The sequence below is a fragment of the Myotis nattereri genome (genome assembly GCF_964212035.1).
Source record: "Myotis nattereri genome assembly, chromosome: 7".
Lineage (NCBI taxonomy): Eukaryota > Metazoa > Chordata > Mammalia > Chiroptera > Vespertilionidae > Myotis > Myotis nattereri.
Window position 1 is genome coordinate 85,767,412 of NC_138082.1, and position 19,531 is coordinate 85,786,942.

A 19,531-nucleotide genomic window follows, 5' to 3' on the forward strand; every position below is an offset into this window, starting at 1 on the left:
GGATGCTCTAGGAATGCCCCTTGTGTGCATTATCTGGGCTCTCCTGTTGTAACTGGGACTTGATTGTCGATGTCCCATTTGTGGGAGTGATCTCCCCTCTGCCTTGCTGACAGTGAGGCTCAACCCCAACATCGTCGTGCCAGCTATTATATAGGTGCTGACAGAACAGAGCAAGACACCACAGGACCAAACCAAAAACACCATCAAAATCAAGCCACACAATGCAACAACAACAACAACAGGAAAGACTAAAAAGGAAATAGAGGAGAAAATAAAGCAAAGAAAAAATAAAAAGAATACTAAAGATGCGTGACCAAAGACTTAGGGAGGATATAAAGAAAAGTGGAGAAAGATGAAAAAATGGCTATATGGAAGCAAGGAGGAAACTAAAAGAACTAGTATAGAAAGAAAAAAAGAAAGGGAAACAGAAAATAAATGAATAATAATTAATTTAATACATAGTAGTAATGGATATATTAAGATATAGATAGAAAAGTAAAATGGAAAAATGAGGAAAAAAGAGAAAAATAAAATAATAAAAATTAATAATAACAATAAGAGTGAAAAGGAGAACAGAATCAAAGGAAAAAGAGAAAAAGAAAAAAAGGGGAAAACAAACAAATAACAACAACAAAAAGCCACACACACACACACACACACACACACACACACACACACGCACACACACCCCAAAAGACAAAAACGCACATATTCACACACTCGAACACCTTTGGGTCCACTATTTGTGAGGTTTGCTGGATTTTGCTCTGATGTTGTTGAATCTGGTCCCTTGGTGTGTGTATCCTTGGCCTCCTGGGAGCTTCCCTGGTGCAGGTGAATGTGAGTCACTGTCCCTTTCTGGCCCTGGGCAACCTGATTGAGGTCCAATAAGTTGAAGCCCCTAGTAGTCCAGGGACTCCTTAGCCCAGAGGCTGGGTCTGCCTCGAGTCTCATGCTTGATTGTCCCTGTTCTGAGCTGTTCTCCCTCCCGCCACAGAGCTGGGCTCTGCTGGCGTGCCCTGGCCTTGGTCAGGATGGTTTGAACAGACTTGTGTTGGGAATGGTGCCAGCAGCTTGTAGCAGGGACTTCCTCTCCTTTGAATGCCTCAGCTCTGCCTGGTTTGCTGGCAGCGCCTCTCTGTCACCTGCAGGGGCACCGATTTCCTGCCCTGGACTGTCCCCTTTGCCTCAGGTCGCTGCAGTCGGGTCAGAAGCAGCTGTTTTGCAGGTGGGAAGGAGGGGGCCTCCGTGTCTGCCAGGTGGGCAGGGCTGATCGTCCTTCCTGGATCTACTGTCCAGCCCCTTTCCTGCTCACCAGCATGACTTCCCCCGAGAAACAGAGGGCCTGCAGATTCAATGCTGGGTGTGTCCTCAGACCCCTCCAGTGTCGGCGGGCCCTGAGCTCCACTGTGTGGCCCTTCCCGCAGAGGAGCGTCTTGGGCTGCATGATGGCAGGTGCTAGCCCTGCTCTACCCAGGGACTTCAGCCCAGGCTCCCACTGCTGCACCCACTCCGCGGTCTCCACAGCCCGTGCCCCGCGCCTCCTCTGTCCCAGGCCTCCCATCTCGCCTACAGATCGGCAGCCTCTTCTGTCTGTCAGGTCCTCAGTTCAAAAGGCTGCATCCACCTCCCAGCCTTTAGCGCAGCTCCTGCCCTGAGCCCTGGCGGTGGAGCCGAGCAGCTGGGCTCTAGGGTGGTGGTGGCAGCGCAGTAGCGGTGGCGAGAGTTCTGCTGGGTTAGTGGTGGTTGCACAGCCGTGGCACAGCATCCAGGCTGGGTCCCCGTCCGGTGCGTGGGGTGTGGCTGGGTGCGTACCAGGCACATGGAGTTCCTGCCAATGTCTGTTGTACGGGATCTGGGTTGTGATCTCTGTGGGCACTCGGGGTCCGGGTGGGGTACACATGGGTTTGGGCCCAGGTCACGATGAGCCCAGGTGGTGAGGCGGGTCCCCTAACTGCTGCCACTCCCCACAGCCTCCTCCCAAGAAGGCCCTTGTAAACCCTTCAAGATGGTGTGGTCTCTTAGCCAGCGGTAATCACTGTTAGATGAGGTCCTGAAGGTGGGGCCCCCAGGATGGGGTTAGTGCCCTTATAAGAAGAGACACCCAAGAGCTTGCTCCCTCTCTCTCTTTGCCTGTGAGGGTGCAGTGAGAGGTGGCCTCTGCAGGCCAGGGAGAGAGCACAGACAGCGTCTGGCCATGCTGGCACCTGGCCATGCCTTCCAGCCCCAACTGTGAGACTGGGTTTGCTTGGTTTAAGTCACCCAGTTTATGGCATTTTTTTGGCAGCCTGAGCTGACTGACAGTGTGATTTTGGCACATGGCTGCCTGTTATTTCCCCTTGTGGCGTGGGGCTTGCACCTTCTATCCTGGGCCTTTCCCTCCCACGGACCCCCGGGGCTGGGGGGTGCCATTAGGGAGGGTAAGCTGCACACCCTGTCTGAAATGCCCCTTCTCACGGCTCAGGCTCCTCAAGCAGGGTCCCTGGTCGCTGGGAACTCAGGGACATCCTAGGCGAGGCACTGCCTCCCACTCCCGGATTCTGCCTGAAGCCTCTTGGGATGATGGTGGCCATCAGAGGTGATCTCAGACGGGACATTCCAACCCTGTAGGACCCCCTGAGCTGGGGCTTGGGTCGAGAGGTGTCCACAGCCTTGATGTGCCAGCTCTTGGGCGGGTGCTTGATGTGTTTAGAGCCTCTGTGAGTCACAGCGTGCACCCCTGGGTGGGGCAGAGTCCGGCCTGATCCTCAGGGTAAACAGGAGACCAGGCTCAGGTGCCTTGTCCAAGGGGACAAGAGCCGGTCAGGGACGAAGGACGAAGTGGAGATGAGCAGAGCCGAACGGAAAAGGACAAGCCAGGCCTTGAGTGGAGAAAGGACCTTAGTTGATGTTCACACAACTACTAGTAAAACAGGACCACCCCACCCGCACCAGGGAGTCCTGGCATTAAACTTGCTGGATGGTGGGAAGTCAAGGTTGGGGGGACAGGTCAGGGCAGCCCTGCTGGGTATCAGCCCAGGCCTGGGGCCATGGCCACAAACAGGAGGGGGCCCAGACCTCGTTCTCATTGGTGGCTGGTTACCCAGTGTGTGTGTGTGTGTGTGGTGGGGGCAGGCAGGAAACTGGCTTCCTGGAAAGGTCACGCTCAGTCTGGTGCACAAGTCTTTGAATTTCCCACACCACTCGCTGCCCTTGGGTAAAGCCTGGAAAGGCCAGGTCAAATGCCAGAGTGGCCGAGAGGGGAGGGACTTCAGCCAGAATGCCCTCTAGTCTAGGGAGTTGCGCAGGCGGAGGTGAGGCCTGAGAAGGGTCACAGTGTGGAGGGGGTGGGGGGGTGGTCCTTGTCCAGGAGGGCAGGCCCCTTACAGGACAAGGAGGGGTGTGGGGTGGGACAAGAGAAGTGATAGACCATGTGAGCCCAGGAGCGTGGCTGATGCCCCAGGAGGAAGCATGAGGCCCTGGGGGTCTGGCTGTGGCTGAGGCCTCGGCACAGGGTGAGAGGATGGTGACAGGCGCAGGGGAAGTGCGGTGGCAGAGGGCCTGGGAGGGGAGCCATGGAGCTCTGAGCTGCTGTCATGGAGGCTTTAAAACCACTTCCCCTCTCTGCCCCTCTGACGCATTTAACAAACAGGACATCCTGAGGACGAAGTGAGGGTGGCCAGTGAGCTTAGGGGAGCACTGTCCATCCCTACTTCCTCTTGGCAGCCAGGGCTAACCGCCGGCCAGCCCCCCCCCCCGCCCCCCCTTCGGAAGGACTTAGGGAAAACAGTGCTGCTGCTACAAAGTGGAAGGAGGCTATGGCCAGAATCCAGGAGACCTCTTCGTTCCAGGTGAAATCAGAGACAGACACCCGCAGGCAGCAAAGGGCTCCCGGACCAGGGAAGGTGCGAGTTACCCCACTGGGTTAAAGGACCCACCCACCCAATGGGCGTGTCTTCTCTCAGAGGAGAGAAGCCGTCCTGTGATCAAGGACCGTGGTCTATTATTTTTTCTTCCCTGCTGTCATGTGGATTTTAACATATTTCATTCCATTTTAATTTTCTTTCCTCTCTTCCCCACCCCCCGCCCCCCTCTGTAACACAGGGCAGTAGTGCCCAAAGTTTTGGTCACAGTTCTTTAACTCTTAAAAATTGTTGAGGGCCTCAATGAGCTTCTGTTTATGTGAGTTATATCAACATTTACCACAGTAGAAATTAAAGCCGATAACTTTTAAAAACGTATTACCTCATTTAAAAACAATCCATTACATATTCACTTTATATAAAATTTAAAATAACCAAATGTTCAAAAACAAAAGCCGTGAGTGGAAGAGTGGCATCGGTCTGCATCGCTGCGAAGCTTTCATGTCCGGCTGGTGGACGGGGCTGCACTCTCTGGTCGCCCGTCTTTCCTGCTGCAGTGTGTGGTCTTGGGTGGAGAATACAACGCAAGTCAGCTCCCGCCGAGTGTGGCTGGGAGGACTTTGTGGACTCGGGGGGCCTTGGGCCGCACTGGGGGGATGCTGTGGTAGTTGGCTCGAATGCACGCGTTCTGGAATACAGAGAGAGGACCATGACAAAACCAGAGGACGACACCTCTGAATGTCCTAGCTTAAGAGTTGGATGAAGTAGTTGATGAAGCAGCTCGGACTGTCTCCCTTCTCCCGTCAGGAAGGGACAGGCCTGCTGTCGCGGGGCCAGTGGTAGCACACGAGGTGGGCCAAGATTTCTGACGCGTGACACGGGAAGAATGTACATCAGACAGCCAAGGGACTCGCCGTAGCGCACTCCATCATTGTCTGTGGTTACCCAGCATCTGGACACCCCTCCTTTTTGGGCAAATCCTCTGCTGAGCACTTTACGGCAGAGTCCTGCCTCCTCCTGGAGCCAAAGATGCCAGATCACCTCTCCCCACGCTCGGACGCTGCAGAATGCACGCATTCCCGAGGCTTCCCCGTCATGTCCCCCTTCCTGGATCCTTAACTTGGCGAGACAACTGAGGAATAACTGGCAGTGGGGGTGACACCGGGGGCACTTACTATTTAGGTGGTGGTGCCATGTGGCATCCTCACCAATGTCCCTGATGGACAGCCTCGCCTGGTTTCCTGCGGCATGTCTCTCATCTCTGTGCTGAGCAAGACCCCAGACTTCCTGTCAGTCTGAGCCATGGATCCTCCCGACAATTTACTTCAGCCGGGCATGCTGTGTGCCATCCAGACCCCTGGGGAGGGCGGGCTGAGGCCTGCCTCCTTCCTCACTTAGGGTGCTGCCCGGCCTGTCCAGACTGCTTCTTCCCAGTTTCCCCGGGCATCTCTGCCCAGCTGGTGTCCGTGTGCCCGGGCTTGCCCTTTCTAAGGCATCCTGCAAGCCCTCCATCTGCAAGCCCTGGGTACAGTACTGTCATGAAACTGGTGTGCTGCCTCCTGTACCCTTCCAGTCCACAAAGGGGTCTGAATGCAGGGTCTTCCTTATCTTGTTTCAAATCTATCCTGTGCCCCACAGCTACTCGTCTAATGATTAGTATAATACGAAACAATTAACTTCCAAAATTATAGAATGCTTCTAAAACAGAGGGGAAAAATCATTCCTAACCGACCACAAATTTTCTTTTCCATCTTTAAAACTATCTTGGAACATCTGTGCAGACTGTTACTGTCCCTTGGGTGTGTGTTGGCCTACTCCACTGAGGTTGGTTGGCCTTGGCCGGGTGCTTTGGCCAACAGAGCATGCACACTAGACACACATCACCTGAGCAGGGGCTGCACTTCTGCTTGCAGGCGTTGGCTTGGCCTCTTGTGCTTCTGCTATGAGAAAGAGCATGCCCCAAAGAATGCTACTCCTTTGCCTGGGACCCAGACTAGAAAAAGGGATGCCTTGTGGAGACCTAGGTCAGACCCACAGCCTGCAGTGTAACCGCTGCAGCCAACCTGCAGACCTGAGAGTGAGAGTTTGCCACTGTGGGCCACTGAGATTTTTGAGGATATTTTCCCACAAAATATGACTAATACATAGTCATAATAATACAAATATAACGAGTACAGGAGAAACCAGTTACCGAATTTGACACACGCTAAATACTGTGAACAGTCAGAGGTGCATGGCAATTAGGTAAATCCCCAGGCACAGCTGAACTGTTAATTTGCAGAATAAACAACTTTCTATACTCCATCACTCCCAGGTGACTTAATGGTCCTGAATCAGGAAAGGTCTGACGGTGCTGGGTGAGAAAGCTTGTAATTACCCTCAGCACAGGCTCTCCAACAGGAAGCCACCTTGGGGTAGAGCAGGTAAGGCAGGTCAGGTCGGGAGAGATTGTTCTAGGTCCCAACCAGCCCCTGGCCTGACACTGTGGCCAGGGACTGGGAATCCACTGCTGCCCCAAGTCTGCCCTCCGATCCCTCCAGAAACCTGCTCCTCCTTACCGAGGTCCATGTCGGAGGTAGTACTTGGGGATGGAGGGGCAATCGGGACACTGGGGTCCCGACAACAAAGATGGGACTGAAGTTCCAGGTGAAGTGAGATCGCCCCCAGGGCAGCAGCATCCTTCTGGGCGTTTTGCATATCCTGCTCTTGGCCTATGACCTCCCACAGGCGGGCTGCCGGCTGCCTGATGGGCCCTACCTTCTTGTCACTTTTAATTGTATTCTTTGTGCAGGTGGCAGCCAGATTTGAATTGCTCTCCACGGTATCTGCACTTCCTAACACCAGAGTAGGTAGGCAGGTCCTCAATGAATATTTGAAAAAATGGATGAATGAATCCTCGTTTACGAAATGTTAGATCCACTGCTGCTCAGGCCTGCTCCCCAGTGACAGCTGGTGTGGACGGACAGCGTGTCATGCATGTGGCCTTGGCTCAGTCCCAGCTGAGTGAACTGAGCTGCAGCACCTCAGGCTCTCAGGTCCCTGGGGTCCCAGGGTTGGCTCCTGTAGCGAGCATGTCCCCTCACCAGGTAACTTATTTACATAATTCACAGGAAGCCCAATTTAGATTTTTACTAAGTTGATAATAAAAGTGAATTTCCTCCAGTCTTCTCCCCAGTAATATTATCAATACTCATGTTTATTTTAACCTCCTTCTGAAAGTATTTACTTGTTCTCAGTCAGAAGAACATTACTCTCCCAGGATCTGGCTTTTGCCTTCTGATTCTCTGGCACATCACCAGCACTTAACAGAAATAGTATTCTGTCTTCAAACCTGAAAAATTATTTCCCTGTTGCTGACAGATCAAAAAACTTGGACCTTAAAATAATACTGTGATCCTGTTGGCCATTTCTGGTTAAAGCCACTGTCTCAAGCTTCCAATGACAAGCAATACTTTATATTATGGTCAATTAATACTGTAAAATTCTTAGAAATGGACCAACCACTTGCTTACTTCAGGTGTTTCTGAACAGATGTTACTACCTGTGTGGGAAAATTCAAGGTGCTAATTGTCACTTTATGATCTGGTACCAAAGGATGGTGGCTCCTTCTTCTGAGAGAAAATTGAAAACTGCAGATTGGGTCACCTAACACTTGAGCATTAAAATCCTTATACCCCTATATTCATGCCTAGTACTTTGATAGCTCCTACACTGGGTACATATTAATGGTTTAAGCAAGCTTTAAGATTATCGGAATAGACATGTATCTTCAAAAATAAACTTAAAAAATACTTTAACATAATACTTGTTGTACTGCACAGAACTAGAATTCAACATATTACAGTGCTCAAATAGTCATATAAATATCATATATGCATGGACTCACTGCATTAAAATATCTCACCTAGTAGGTTATCAAAGACTAGTATCAGTAAAGCCCAAAGAAAAACGATTTTAACAGTAGGAACACTAAAAATAACAACTACCAAGTTTATAAACAGGTAATGGGAGAGAGGAGTCTTTACATTTGCTTTCAATTATGTCACAACAGGCACAATCTGAAATACAATTTTAGGCTAGCAGTGTACAAAAATACTCCTTATAACAATACTTTTGATAGGTGTAGTACCACTTTAAAAAAAGCCTTAGCTGTGTAATTATCCCATTTGAGGACCTACTAAAACAATTTAACTACTGCTCCCAGTTAGCTCTTTAAGCACCAACCTGGGAAGCACACGTCACGCACCAAGCACATCGCCATCTATTCACATAACCCCCTACCCAGGGCACACACTGACGAGTCACCGATAGGCTCAATCTCCAAGGCAGGAGACGACGGTGTTTGGAGCTGTTTCCAGTTCTAGGATCGGGATGGATGAAAAAGAGGCAAAAGTAAGTAGACTCTGGGTGTGTTATGTCTGGTTTCTACTTATTTAGGGACGCTCCCACAGATGAGTTTAATCGGGCATATCAATATTTAACTTGGGAGGTGGGGGAACATACTTTCCAGGGCTCTGGGTTATAACGACCCTGGCTTTCTTCCCAAATATCGGAGCAATTTTAGGCGCATCTGGAACCGATGTTTCTTCAGCATCTTCACTATCTTCGTGATGCAGATCGTAGGAAATGTTCCCGTACTCTCTCAAAAACGGGAAAATTTCAAGCAGAAACTGACAGAAATCTCTGCGAATACCAAACCACCAGTGGTTGCCCCCTTTTCGCCTGAAGGTGGTGGCCATCAGAGTGATTAAGGACAGCCAGAGGGGGACGAATATGGAGATGTAGGAGAAGGTATTGTGGCCATCCAGTCTGTGAACCAGCAGGACCTCAAAGGTGAGCAGGGGCACGACGATGGTGATCCAGCTGATGGCCATGGTCACGTGCGTCCTCCGCTGCTCGGCCACCACGTCCAGCGACCGCAGGAACAGGAGGGACCAGACGATGTAATAGAGGACGACCAGGCAGAGGAAGGACATGAGGATCCAGAGGGGCACGAACACCACCAGCCACGGCCAGTGGATGATCCTGTCCAGCCGCAGGGCGATGAAGATGAACTGCAGGATGTTGACGGAGCACAGGATCTCCAGCTCCAGGGACCGGTCGTGGCGGAAGCCCCACACGCAGGCCGCCACGGACACGGGGGAGACGAAGAAGAGCGGCATGAAGACCAGCAGCCAGAAGTGCGTCCCCCTCTCCACCCGGTCGCAGACCAGGACTTCGAACATGAGCAGCAGCAGGTGGATGCCCACGGCGATCAGCATGGCCTTGAACTCCACGCAGGTCTCGCCGTCGGTGCGGTAGCGAGGGTTTCGGGCCCAAACGCCCGCACCCACGGAGGCGCCCGCCATGACCAGGAGCTTCCACAGCCAGATGGGGGCGAAGACGGCCCAGTAGCTCCACTGGATGACGCCATCCAGGCGGAGGGGCAGCAGCACCGAGAACAGCAGCAGGCAGGCGTAGATCAGGAACTTACTCGGGTTGAAGTCCTGGAACAGGCCCCGGGGGTTCATGGCGAGGCCCCTGCTCGCACCCGGGCCTGCCGCTCAGCCCCGCTCGGCAGGCGCCGAGTTTCCAACGCTCCCGGGGCCGACGGCCCGCCCCGCCCGCCCGGCCTGCGTCGCCTGCGGGGGCAGCGGCTGGGGCGGCCGGGCCGAGGCGGCGACCCGCGGCGCCGAGGAGCTGGAGCACGTGCGCGCGGTCACGTGGCCGGCGGCAGCGCGGGGGGCGTGGCAGGCGCGCCCTCGCCCCCGCGACCCGGCCCTGGGCTGCCGGGGTCCCGAGCCGGGCGCTGCTCGGGCCGCGCCGCCCGCCTTCACTCCATACCTTCTCCGAGGGCGGTTCCTGCGTGTGGCGCCGGCAGGAGTGGGGGCGGCCCCGGCTCCGACTCGGGCTCGGCGCGCCGCTGACCCCGCAGCCGGCCCGTTGGCAGCGAGCGGGCCGCGACCTCGGGGGGACGCTTCCTGGTGGTGCCGGGAGCGGGGAGGCGGAGTGAGCTCACATCCTCCCGGCAGCGCCGGGGGCGGGGCCAGAGGCGGGCAGGGGCGGGGCCAGGCGGGACAGGGGCGGGGCCAGGCGGGGCCAGGGCGGACCGGAAGTCAGAGGATACGCGGCCGCCTAGGGCGCTTTATTCTTGGCGGCGGGGAGGCTCCGGTCCCGGGAGCGCGGAGGGAGCTGCGTGGGCGCGCGTGCAGGCGGAGCGGGAGCGGTAACCGTGAATGCACAAGGCGGCGCCCTGTGTGAGGCGTGTGCGCGCGGTGGGGAGGCCCGTGCGCGGAGCCTTGCACCGGGTGAGGTGGGGCCTGTGCCTGCAGCGGTGGCTTCCCGGGCTGCACTCCGTTTGCTGCGGCAGCAGGCGGTTCTCGGGCTGAGGCCGGGCGCCCGGGCCGCAGCGGTGCTGCTCCCTGCCCCTTGGCACCCAGACGCGGAAGGCGGGTGCTGGGGAGGGTGCAGGCCCTGCATCGCCCCCAGGAGAGCAGGTGCTTGCTGCCTTAGGTCACCAGCAGGCAGGACTCGTTCAGGGCTCTTGCCTTTATGCCCCTCATCCTCATTTTGACTTTTTGGGTCTTGCCCCAGTCTCATTCTCACAGAACAAGGTTGGGGGAAATCTCTGGACCAGAGGTCAAGAAATTTGGGTTCTAGTTCAGGTCTTGCCACTCAACCAGCTGAGAAACCTGGGCCTCAGTTTCCTGGGCGGCCCGAGTGGCCTCTAAGGTCTGTGATGTGGAGACGCCCCCTCTGGCCAGCGCACGGACCCTGGAGGACCCCTCCTCTTCCCCACTCTTCCCCCGCTCACGGGAGCCCTGGTTGCTCGTCCTTCCTGCCTGTCAGCCGCCGCCCACCCATGCAGCCCATCCCCGGCTGGGTATGGAATGCCAGCTCTCAGCAGTGGGCTCTGAGGGGGCGGCCATCAGAGGAAGCAGAGGCACCTGGTGGCAGGGTCTCCATGGGGAACAGGGAGGGCTTCCCGAGAGAAGGGTGGGCCTGGGTCCAGACCTAGGAGCTGGCTTCCCCTGGCTGGCATCTGCGGGATGTTGGGACGCCTGGTGTGGGGTGGACAGGCCCAGCCCTCAGATCTCCCACAACGTCTCCTGCTTCCACCTTAGCTGGGGTGGGGGTGGTGGTGGTGGTGGGGAATCCGGGGAAGAGAGCCCTGCCAGTGCTGCGGGGGGGGGGGGGGGGGGGGGGGGTTGGGGGGGTCAGATATCACAGATGTGTCTTCAGGGCCCTGTTTCAGAAGAACCTCTTGGGAGTCGTTGTGGGGAGAATGTTAGCCAAGTGGGGCTCTAGTCCCCACCTCAGCCCCTTCCATCTAGAGTTGCTCTACTCTGCTTTGCATATGGATTTTTCTTTTACTATTTCCTTGCATAATGGGGATTTGTCAGCTAAAAGAAAAAAGTGAAATGTAAAACTCCTGTACAGTCCAACTATAAAAAGGGCTAATAAAAGCACGTCGGATTGGTTTGAGGATTAGATAAATCAATGCCTAGAAAGCAGTTTGTGTTTACAGAAAAGGGAACTCTTCATATGACCTCGCTGGGGAGAGAAACCTGAGGGGGAAGGTTGCCGGAGCCAGGCCCTCTGGACCTGTAGGGATGGATGGTCGGAAATCTCCCCAGTCTCCTCTCTGTAGCCAGATGACCTCAGGCCTCTGCTGCCAGCTTCGTGGCGAAGACGGGAGTTTGGAGTGTGTTCTCATCTCGAGCTCATTTAAGACAAGTGCATGGTTCTCCTCATCCAGGCAGGGGGTTGCGAGGTGGCCGGTCCCTGTGGGTGCCCCTGCTGCCCCACTCCCGAGGGAGGTCAGAGCCTGCGGAGGCAGAGGGCTGTCTGCTCGCCCCTCCGATGGCTCTCCTGTGCCCACAGGCTTGGACCCAGGTCTGTACACTGAACACTTCTTTGCTGTGTTGCCTGGTGTGGTCAGTCTCAGGAACCTGCCTTTGTTTTTATATTTACTTTTATTTTAAATATGCTTTTTGTTGATTTCAGAGAAGAAGGGAGAGGGAGAATGCAAGAGAGAGAGAAACATCAATGATGAGAGAGAATCATTGATTGGATGCCTCCTGCACACCCCACACTGGGGATCGAGCCTGCAACCCGGGCATGTGCCCTGACTGGGAATCAAACCTGTGACCTCCTGGCCCATAGGTTGATGCTCAACCACTGAGCCACACCGGCTGGGCTATACTTACTTTTAAAGTTCACATGGACTGTCTGCTATGTGCCAGGTGCTGACGACACAGCGGCTGTGAGGCTGGTATACAAGCCAGTGCAGGTGGCAGTGGGGTGTGGGTGCTCCAGCCCACCAGCACAGGTCTGCCCTGTGTACATGGGCTCCTAAGATGTGTCCCCACTGCTCAACATCCTCAGTCCCAGCTCCTGGGAGGCCCTGCTGAGCTGGCCCTTGCCCACCTGCGGGCTAAGTCCCTTTCCTGCAAGTCTGCTAACCTCCGCCTGAATGTTCCAGGCACAGTCTCCATGTTCATGCTCTGCTGCTCTCTGCTCAGAGTGGCCCACCTCCACCTAGCCTCTCCCCTTCCTGGACCACCAAGACCCAAGACGGCCACAGGCCCTGGGAAACCCATCTGGTGGACTGGTGACCCTTCTCTGACCTCCCACAAGATCAGGACTTTTTTCTGTCATGGGACTCATCTCACTGGTTTGAGTCTGTTCTTTCTATCTTTCTCCCCATGAGATCTAAGTTCTAAACACCCAACCATTGCTTCTTATAGCAAGTGCTGGAGAAATGTTGCTGGAGGGCACGTGTGAATGAATTTGACCCTAACTCATGACTGCGATGCTCCTGCCCCAGATCCCAGATCTGGGGGTTCCCTCCCTCCCTCCCTGAGAGCAGTGTGGAACCAGCAGCCAGTCCGAGTCCTCTGGCCAACAAGTGCACTGCCAGCGTCCCGGGCAGGCCCGTGTCATGCACTCCCTGGCCGGGGTGATCGGTCTGCAGAGACTTCATGAATTAGTTATTAGTTTCCAATTACCACTGTAACAAATTGCCACCAAGCAATGCCCACTTACTATCTTGCAGTTTGTGTAAGTGAGAGAGTCTGAGCACGACGGCCCAGCTGGTTCTCTGTTTGAGCCTCACAGGAATGGGGGTGTCGGCAGGCTGCTCTGGAGGCGCTGGTGGTGAGTCTGCTCCCCGGTTCATTTAGTTTCTTGGCAGAACTCAGTTCCGTGGAGCGGTAGGTCCGAGCTTCCCGTTCCCTTGCTGTCAGCGGAGGGTCGATCTCAGCCACCCACAGTTCCTGGCCACTTAGAGCCCCAGCAGTGGGTCAAGCCCTCCTGCTTTTGAACCTTCTGCTGCTCTCTTCTAAGGGCTCATGGGATTACATTGGGCCCAGCCAGATAATCCAGGATAGTCTATTTTAAGGTCAGCCGATTAGTAATCATAATCCCATCTGCAAAGTCCTTCAGAGCAGGACCTCTGTTAGTGTTTGGCCGAGTAACCAGGGGATGGTGGGGATGCTGGGGCCTCCTTAGCATTCTGCTCAGTAGCCTGTGGGGCCAGCATGGCTCTTCCTCCTCTGACCTAGGAGACAGCCCGCTCTGGAAGGGCCTGGCATTCCAGAAGGAGCCCTTTTCCGAGGGCCCTCCATACGCAGACCAGGTTACCACTGGGTTCCCAGGTTGCCCTTGGTGACACCTGGGCGAGCTGGCAGTCATACCAGGCCAGTTCCCCTGAGCAGCTGGGCCCTGGACAGGAGTCAGGATTCAGTCATGGTCCCCTGTCTCCATTGATGAATGTCCTCCAAATGGGGGCTTGTGCAGGTGGGTGACCTCTACAGAAAGTCCAAGGACATCCTCCCTTTCAGACCTAGTTGCCGGTTTGTTTCCATGAGCTTCTCCACAAGGAAGCCATGGCTTACTGGCCCTTTTGTCAGCTTGCATCTTGCTGGAGGGCTGTGATCACCCTATGATGGTTTCAGTTTCTCTTTTGTCTCTAAGCATCTATATATATATATATATAAAATCTATCCTATCTAATAAAAGAGAAACATGGTAATTAGCGTACGACCGCTACCCTTCCCATTGGCTAATCAGGGCAATATGCAAATTAACTGCCAGCTGAGATGGCGGCTGGCAGCCAGGCAGCTTGAAACTAACATGAGGCTTGCTTGCTTCAGTGACAGAGGACTCCAACGTTCCCCGCCTGCCGCTGCCGGCCTCTGAGCTGCAACTCTAAGCAACTATGTAACAAATATAGAAGCTAAACAAAACCCGAGAAATCTGCTTTAGTCGCCAGGCTTCAGCCAGCAGGATCACAACATTGTTTCAAATACAGAAGGTAAACAAAGGCCAGAAACATGCTTTCAGCAGCGGAGCCCGAAGAGCTGGAGCCAAGCCTCAAGCTAAAGCTGTCCCAGAATAAAAAAAAAGAAAAAAAGTAGCGGTTGGGAGCTTCAGTCACCCGCCAGCCTGAAAACAGCCCTCAGCCCCTCACCCATACTGGCCAGGCACCCCAGTGGGGACCCCAACCCTGAAGGGTGTGTGACCAGCTGCAAACAGCCATCATCCCCTCACCCAGGTTGGCCAGGCACCCCAGTGGGGACCCCCACCCTGATCCAGGACACACTGCAGGGCAAACCAGCCGGCATCCACCCATGCACCAGGCCTCTATCCTATATAGTAAAAGGGTAATATGCCTCCCAGCACCGGGATCAGCGGAGCCGCAAGGCCTCCCAGTACCGGGATCAGTGTGACAGGGGGCAGCGCCCAAACCCCCTGATCGCCCTGCAGCTCTGTGTGTGATGGGATAGAGCCATAACTTCCCCATCGGCCCTGCCCTGAGTGTGACAGTGGCGGCACCCCAACCACCTGATCGGCCCTGCTCTGTGGGTGATAGAGGGCGGCACCCCAACCCCCACCCCACGGGCCATGCTCTGTGTGTGATGGGGTAGAGCCATAACCTCCCCATTGGCCCTGCCCTGAGTGTGACAGTGGTGGCGCCCCAACCCCCTGATCCGCCCTGCTCTGTGTGTGACAGGGGGCGGTGCCCCAACTCCCCTATCGGCCCTACTCTGTGAGTGACAGGGGGGAGCTCCTCAACCACCTGATCGGCCCTGCTCTGCGTGACAGCGGGGAGCTCCCCAACCCCCTGATGAACCTTGCTCTGTGCGACAGGGTACAGAGCCCCAACTCCCCTGATGGGCCCTGCTCTGTGCGTGACAGGGGGTGGCACCGCACAGATGGGGGGTGGCAACCTCCCCATCGACCCTGCCTTGCGTGTGACAGGGGCGATGCCCCAACCCCCCAATCGGCCCTACCCTGAGCGTGACTGAGGGTGGCATCACAACCTCCCAATCCGCCCTGCTTAGTGCATGACAGGGGCGGCGCCCCAACTCCCCAATCAGCCCTGCTCTAAGCCCGACCAGGGGCTGCACCTAGGGATTGGGCCTGCCCTCTGCCACCTGGGAGCAGGCCTAAGCCAGCAGGTCGTTATCTCCCGAGGGGTCCCAGACTGCGAGAGGGCACAGGCTGGGCTGAGGGACCCCCTCTCCCCCCCGAGTGCACTGGGCCTCTATATATAAAAGGCTAATATGCAAAGTGTTCCCTTGGGAGTTCAACTGGGAGACTGGGAGTTCGATTGCTCGCTATGAGGTGTGCTGACCACCAGGGGGTGACGTGGAATGAAGGAAGGCCCTGGCTGGCAGCTGGAAGGTGCTGATTGGCCCTGATTGCTGGCCAGGCCTAGGGACCCTATCCATGCATGAATTTTGTGCACTGGGCCTCTAGTAGTATCATAGGCACACACCTATGCTTGAGTAGGTGTTAACAGAGATTCCCCCAGAGAGGCCGGTGGATTTCTATAGTGCATCCATCCACCACCGCTACCAATTAGACATAATTAGCTACTCAAGACTTCGGCAGCGTCTCCTAGGACTCTTTACGCCGAGCCGTTAATACTTGGATCGACAGGATCATAGCAATACTTGCCCCTTTATAGGTTATACAGTTTAGAATGGATAAGGGTAGTTATTAGGGGAACAAGTAGAATTAAGAGAACCCGCAGACATATATTAGTATATAGAACAGCAGCGAAGCGATAGGAATCGCATTGTCAGCTGGCTGCCTCCAGAGTTATACTGTAACATAACCACTAATGCTAAGGTCCAAAAGAATAGAAGTGATATACCGGCACAAAACCTATAGATATATTAATCCCAGGATACTTGTAGGTATATAAAAGGTATAGCTATCCCTACCTCCCAGCGCATTATGTGAGATATTGTACCTAGGGTTGGCCCAATATCCCTGGGCTAATCCTTAAGACTGTAGAAGAGATTCCCCGTAACTGGGACTCAGTATACCACTGGTAGCTTCGAGTTAAATGGACTCCCTAGTAGTTTTACCCCTTAGCTGTATTCTTTCCTGCAGGAGAAGCAATTAAGGTAGAGTTAGAAGTTACTGCCTTAGCTGAGCATACAGCTAAAGTCTTGAATCAGACCTGGCAAGCCCTTCCCCTAATAACAGATAAAACCATGCAGATATGCAAAGAAGTACTACAGAATAGAATAGCACTCGATCTGTTAACTACTACACAAAGGGGCACTTGTACCGTCCTACATATAGAATCCTATAAATACATACCTAACTAGTGACCTGGTGCACGGATTCATGCACATTAAAAGGAAATTAATTAGAAGGTGGCCGGTGGGGTGGGACTGGGTGAGACAGGCCAGACACGCCCTGGAGCCAACCTCCTGCAGTCCCTCCACAGCGTCTGTGGAGTGAGCAGGGTCCCTCCAGCAGGAGGGGTTCCTCGGCCTGGCCCGAGGTATCCCGGAGAGCAAGAAGGCACTCTGTAAAGTTGCTGTTGTACAGGGTGTGGAACACAAATGCAAGTGTGCAGTAAGCCAGATTTGGGCCAACAGTGTCCCAGCAACAACATAACCCACAGCCGAAGGTGGAATTGCATGGCCGATGTGAGGAATTGGGCTCCCTCCTCTCTGGTTTCGGGGTGTGTCACCTGAGAACTGCCACTGCCAAGTCACTGCAGCTTGGCAGCTCTTGTGTTGAGCATCTGCCCCCTGGTGATCAGTGCACATCATAGCAACCAGTCGGACAACAGGAGGGACACTTAGCATATTAGCCTTTTATATCTACACTAATAAAAGAGAAACATGGTAATTGGTGTACGACCGCTACCCTTCCCATTGGCTAATCAGGGAGATATGCAAATTAACTGACAGCCAAGATGGCGGCCTGCAGCCAGGCAGCTTGAAACTAACATGAGGCTTGCTTGCTTCAGTGACAGAGGACTCCAACGTTCCCCGCCTGTGGCTGCAGGCCTCTGAGCCTGCAGTTTAAGAAACTATGTAACAAATACCGCCGGACTTCAGCCAGCAGGATCACAACATTGTAAGCAAAGGCCAGAAACCTACTTTCAGCAGCGGAGGCCTAAGAGCTGGAGCCAAGCCTCAAGCTAAAGCTGGCCCAGAATTAAAAAAAAAAAAAAAAGGAAAAAAGGAGCGGTTGGGAGCTTCAGTCACCCCCAGCCTGAAAACAGCCCTTAGCCCCTCACCCAGACTGGCCAGGCACCCCAGTGGGGACCCCCACCCTGAAGGGTGTGTGACCAGCTGCAAACAGCCATCATCCCCTCACCCAGGCTGGCCAGGCACCTAGTGGGGACCCCCACCCTGATCCAGGACACCCTTCAGGGCAAACCAGCCGGCACCCACCCATGCACCAGGCCTCTACCCTATATAGTAAAAGGGTAATATGCCTCCCAGCACCAGGATCAGCGTGACAGGGGGCAGCACCCAAACCCCCTGATCGGCCCTGCTCTGTGTGTGACAGGGTGTGCCACCCCAACCCCCCCCCCCCTCCACCCCCCACGGGCCCTGCTCTGTGTGTGACGGGGTAGAGCCATAACTTCCCCATCGGCCCTGCCCTGAGTGTGACAGTGGCGGCGCCCCAACCACCTGATCGGCCCTGCTCTGTGGGTGATAGAGGGTGGCGCCCCACCCCACCCCCATGGGCCCTGCTCTGTGTGTGATGGGGTAGAGCCATAACCTCCCCATCGGCCCTGCCCTGAGTGTGACAGTGGCGGCGCCCCAACCACCTGATCGGCCCTGCTCTGTGGGTGATAGAGGGTGGCGCCCCCCCCCCCCCATGGGCCCTGCTCTGTGTGTGATGGGGTAGAGCCATAACCTCCCCATCGGCCCTGCCATGAGTGTGACAGTGGCGGCACCCCAACCCGCTGATCTGCCCTGCTCTGTGTGTGACAGGGGACGGTACCCCAACTCCCCTATCGGCCCTACTCTGTGAGTGACAGGGGGGAGCTCCTCAACACCCTGATGGGCCCTGCTCTGTGGGTGACGGGGGGAGCTCCCCAACCCCCTGATTGGCCCTGCTCTGTGCGTGACAGGGTGCGGCACCCCAACCCCCTGATGGGCCCTGCTCTGTGTGTGACAGGGTGCGGCACCCCAACCCCCTGATGGGCCCTGCTCTGTGCATGACAGGGTACGGAGCCCCAACCCCCCTGATGGGCCCTGCTGTGTGTGTGACAGGGGGCAGCGCCCCAACCCCCTGATTGGCCCTGCTCTGTGCGTGACAGGGGGTGGCGCCGCAACCTCCCCATCGACCCTGCCTTGACTGTGACAGGGGGCGGTGCCCCAACCCCCCAATCGGCCCTACCCTGAGTGTGACTGAGGGTGGCATCGCAACCTCCCAATCCGCCCTGCTCTGTGCATGACAGGGGGCGGCGCCTCAACTCCCCAATCGGCCCTGCTCTGAACCCGACCAGGGGCTGCACCTAGGGATTGGGCCTGCCCCCTCCAACCTGGGAGCAGGCCTAAGCCAGCAGGTCATTATCTCCCAAGGGGTCCCAGACTGCGAGAGGGCACAGGCCGGGCTGAGGGACCCCCTCCCCCCCCCCCCCAGTGCACAAATTTTTGTGCACCGGGCCTCTAGTGTATAGATAATCAACAAAATGTAACCAGTGCCCTACAGGAGATAGACAGGGAAGTATGGGCCATACAAGCTCTTTCCCATAACCCCCTCCAGGTTAGCAGGGTAGACTATCAGGAGCATAGCGTTAGGCATTCTTAAGTTTTACAGATAGGGCCAGAGTACTAGTCATAACATATTCAGTTTATGTTACTGTAATAGACTCTGTGTTCAAGGAGCTAGCATATAGACCAAGGTACCCTGTAGAAGCCATCCAGCGTAAGGGGTAAAGTGTGGGGGCCCTGACCACTCACCCTACGCATGCACGAGGGCAATGACTCAGCAGTAGCCCTATCTGTCCTGTGCAGGCACACCCTTATATAACCTGCTTATGTTAATGTGGCACAACGTCACTAATTGGCACAAAGCCTCTTTTGTTTGAGCCTGTGTATAAGATGCCACTGACCAACCAGCTGTTGGCTGCTTTGTTCAAAATACAGCATGTCCCACCTACCTACGGCCACTCATGTGTTCTTCTAATTCCACGCGTCCAAAAGGTCCCTGGCTGAGGAACTTGGACCCGACAGCCTCCTTCCCACTCTCCTTGCCTCCCCTCTCCACCCCCCACCCCCCATGCACACTCCTCAGTGTGGTAGTGTGCCCAGGGTCCAGTCCCGCAGGCTAAGGTGCAAGTGTGGGCACTGCTGTCTCCAAGCTCTATGACCCTGGCAACTAAAGCAGCCTCTGGCCCCATCTGTGAGATGGAGATGATCTCCCAGAGTTGTGAG

At 55.2% G+C, this 19,531-nt stretch overlaps 1 protein-coding gene and 1 long non-coding RNA gene across 2 annotated transcripts; one reads left to right on the forward strand and one right to left on the reverse strand.

Annotated features, from left to right (window-relative positions):
- Nucleotides 1–4,189: 4,189 nt before the first annotated feature.
- Nucleotides 4,190–9,352, reverse strand: TMEM185B (transmembrane protein 185B; the record flags this gene model as incomplete). The annotated part of the gene is made up of 1 exon (XM_081096291.1): nucleotides 4,190–9,352. The coding sequence occupies one exon, from the start codon at nucleotides 9,350–9,352 to the stop codon at nucleotides 8,300–8,302; it is 1,053 nt and encodes a 350-aa protein (XP_080952417.1). The 3' UTR covers nucleotides 4,190–8,299.
- A 637-nt stretch (nucleotides 9,353–9,989) lies between these two features.
- LOC308522360 lies at nucleotides 9,990–14,463 on the forward strand. Its single transcript, XR_013996235.1, has 3 exons — nucleotides 9,990–10,129; nucleotides 12,880–12,980; nucleotides 13,979–14,463. It is a non-coding gene; the product is annotated as an uncharacterized lncRNA (long non-coding RNA).
- Nucleotides 14,464–19,531: the final 5,068 nt, after the last annotated feature.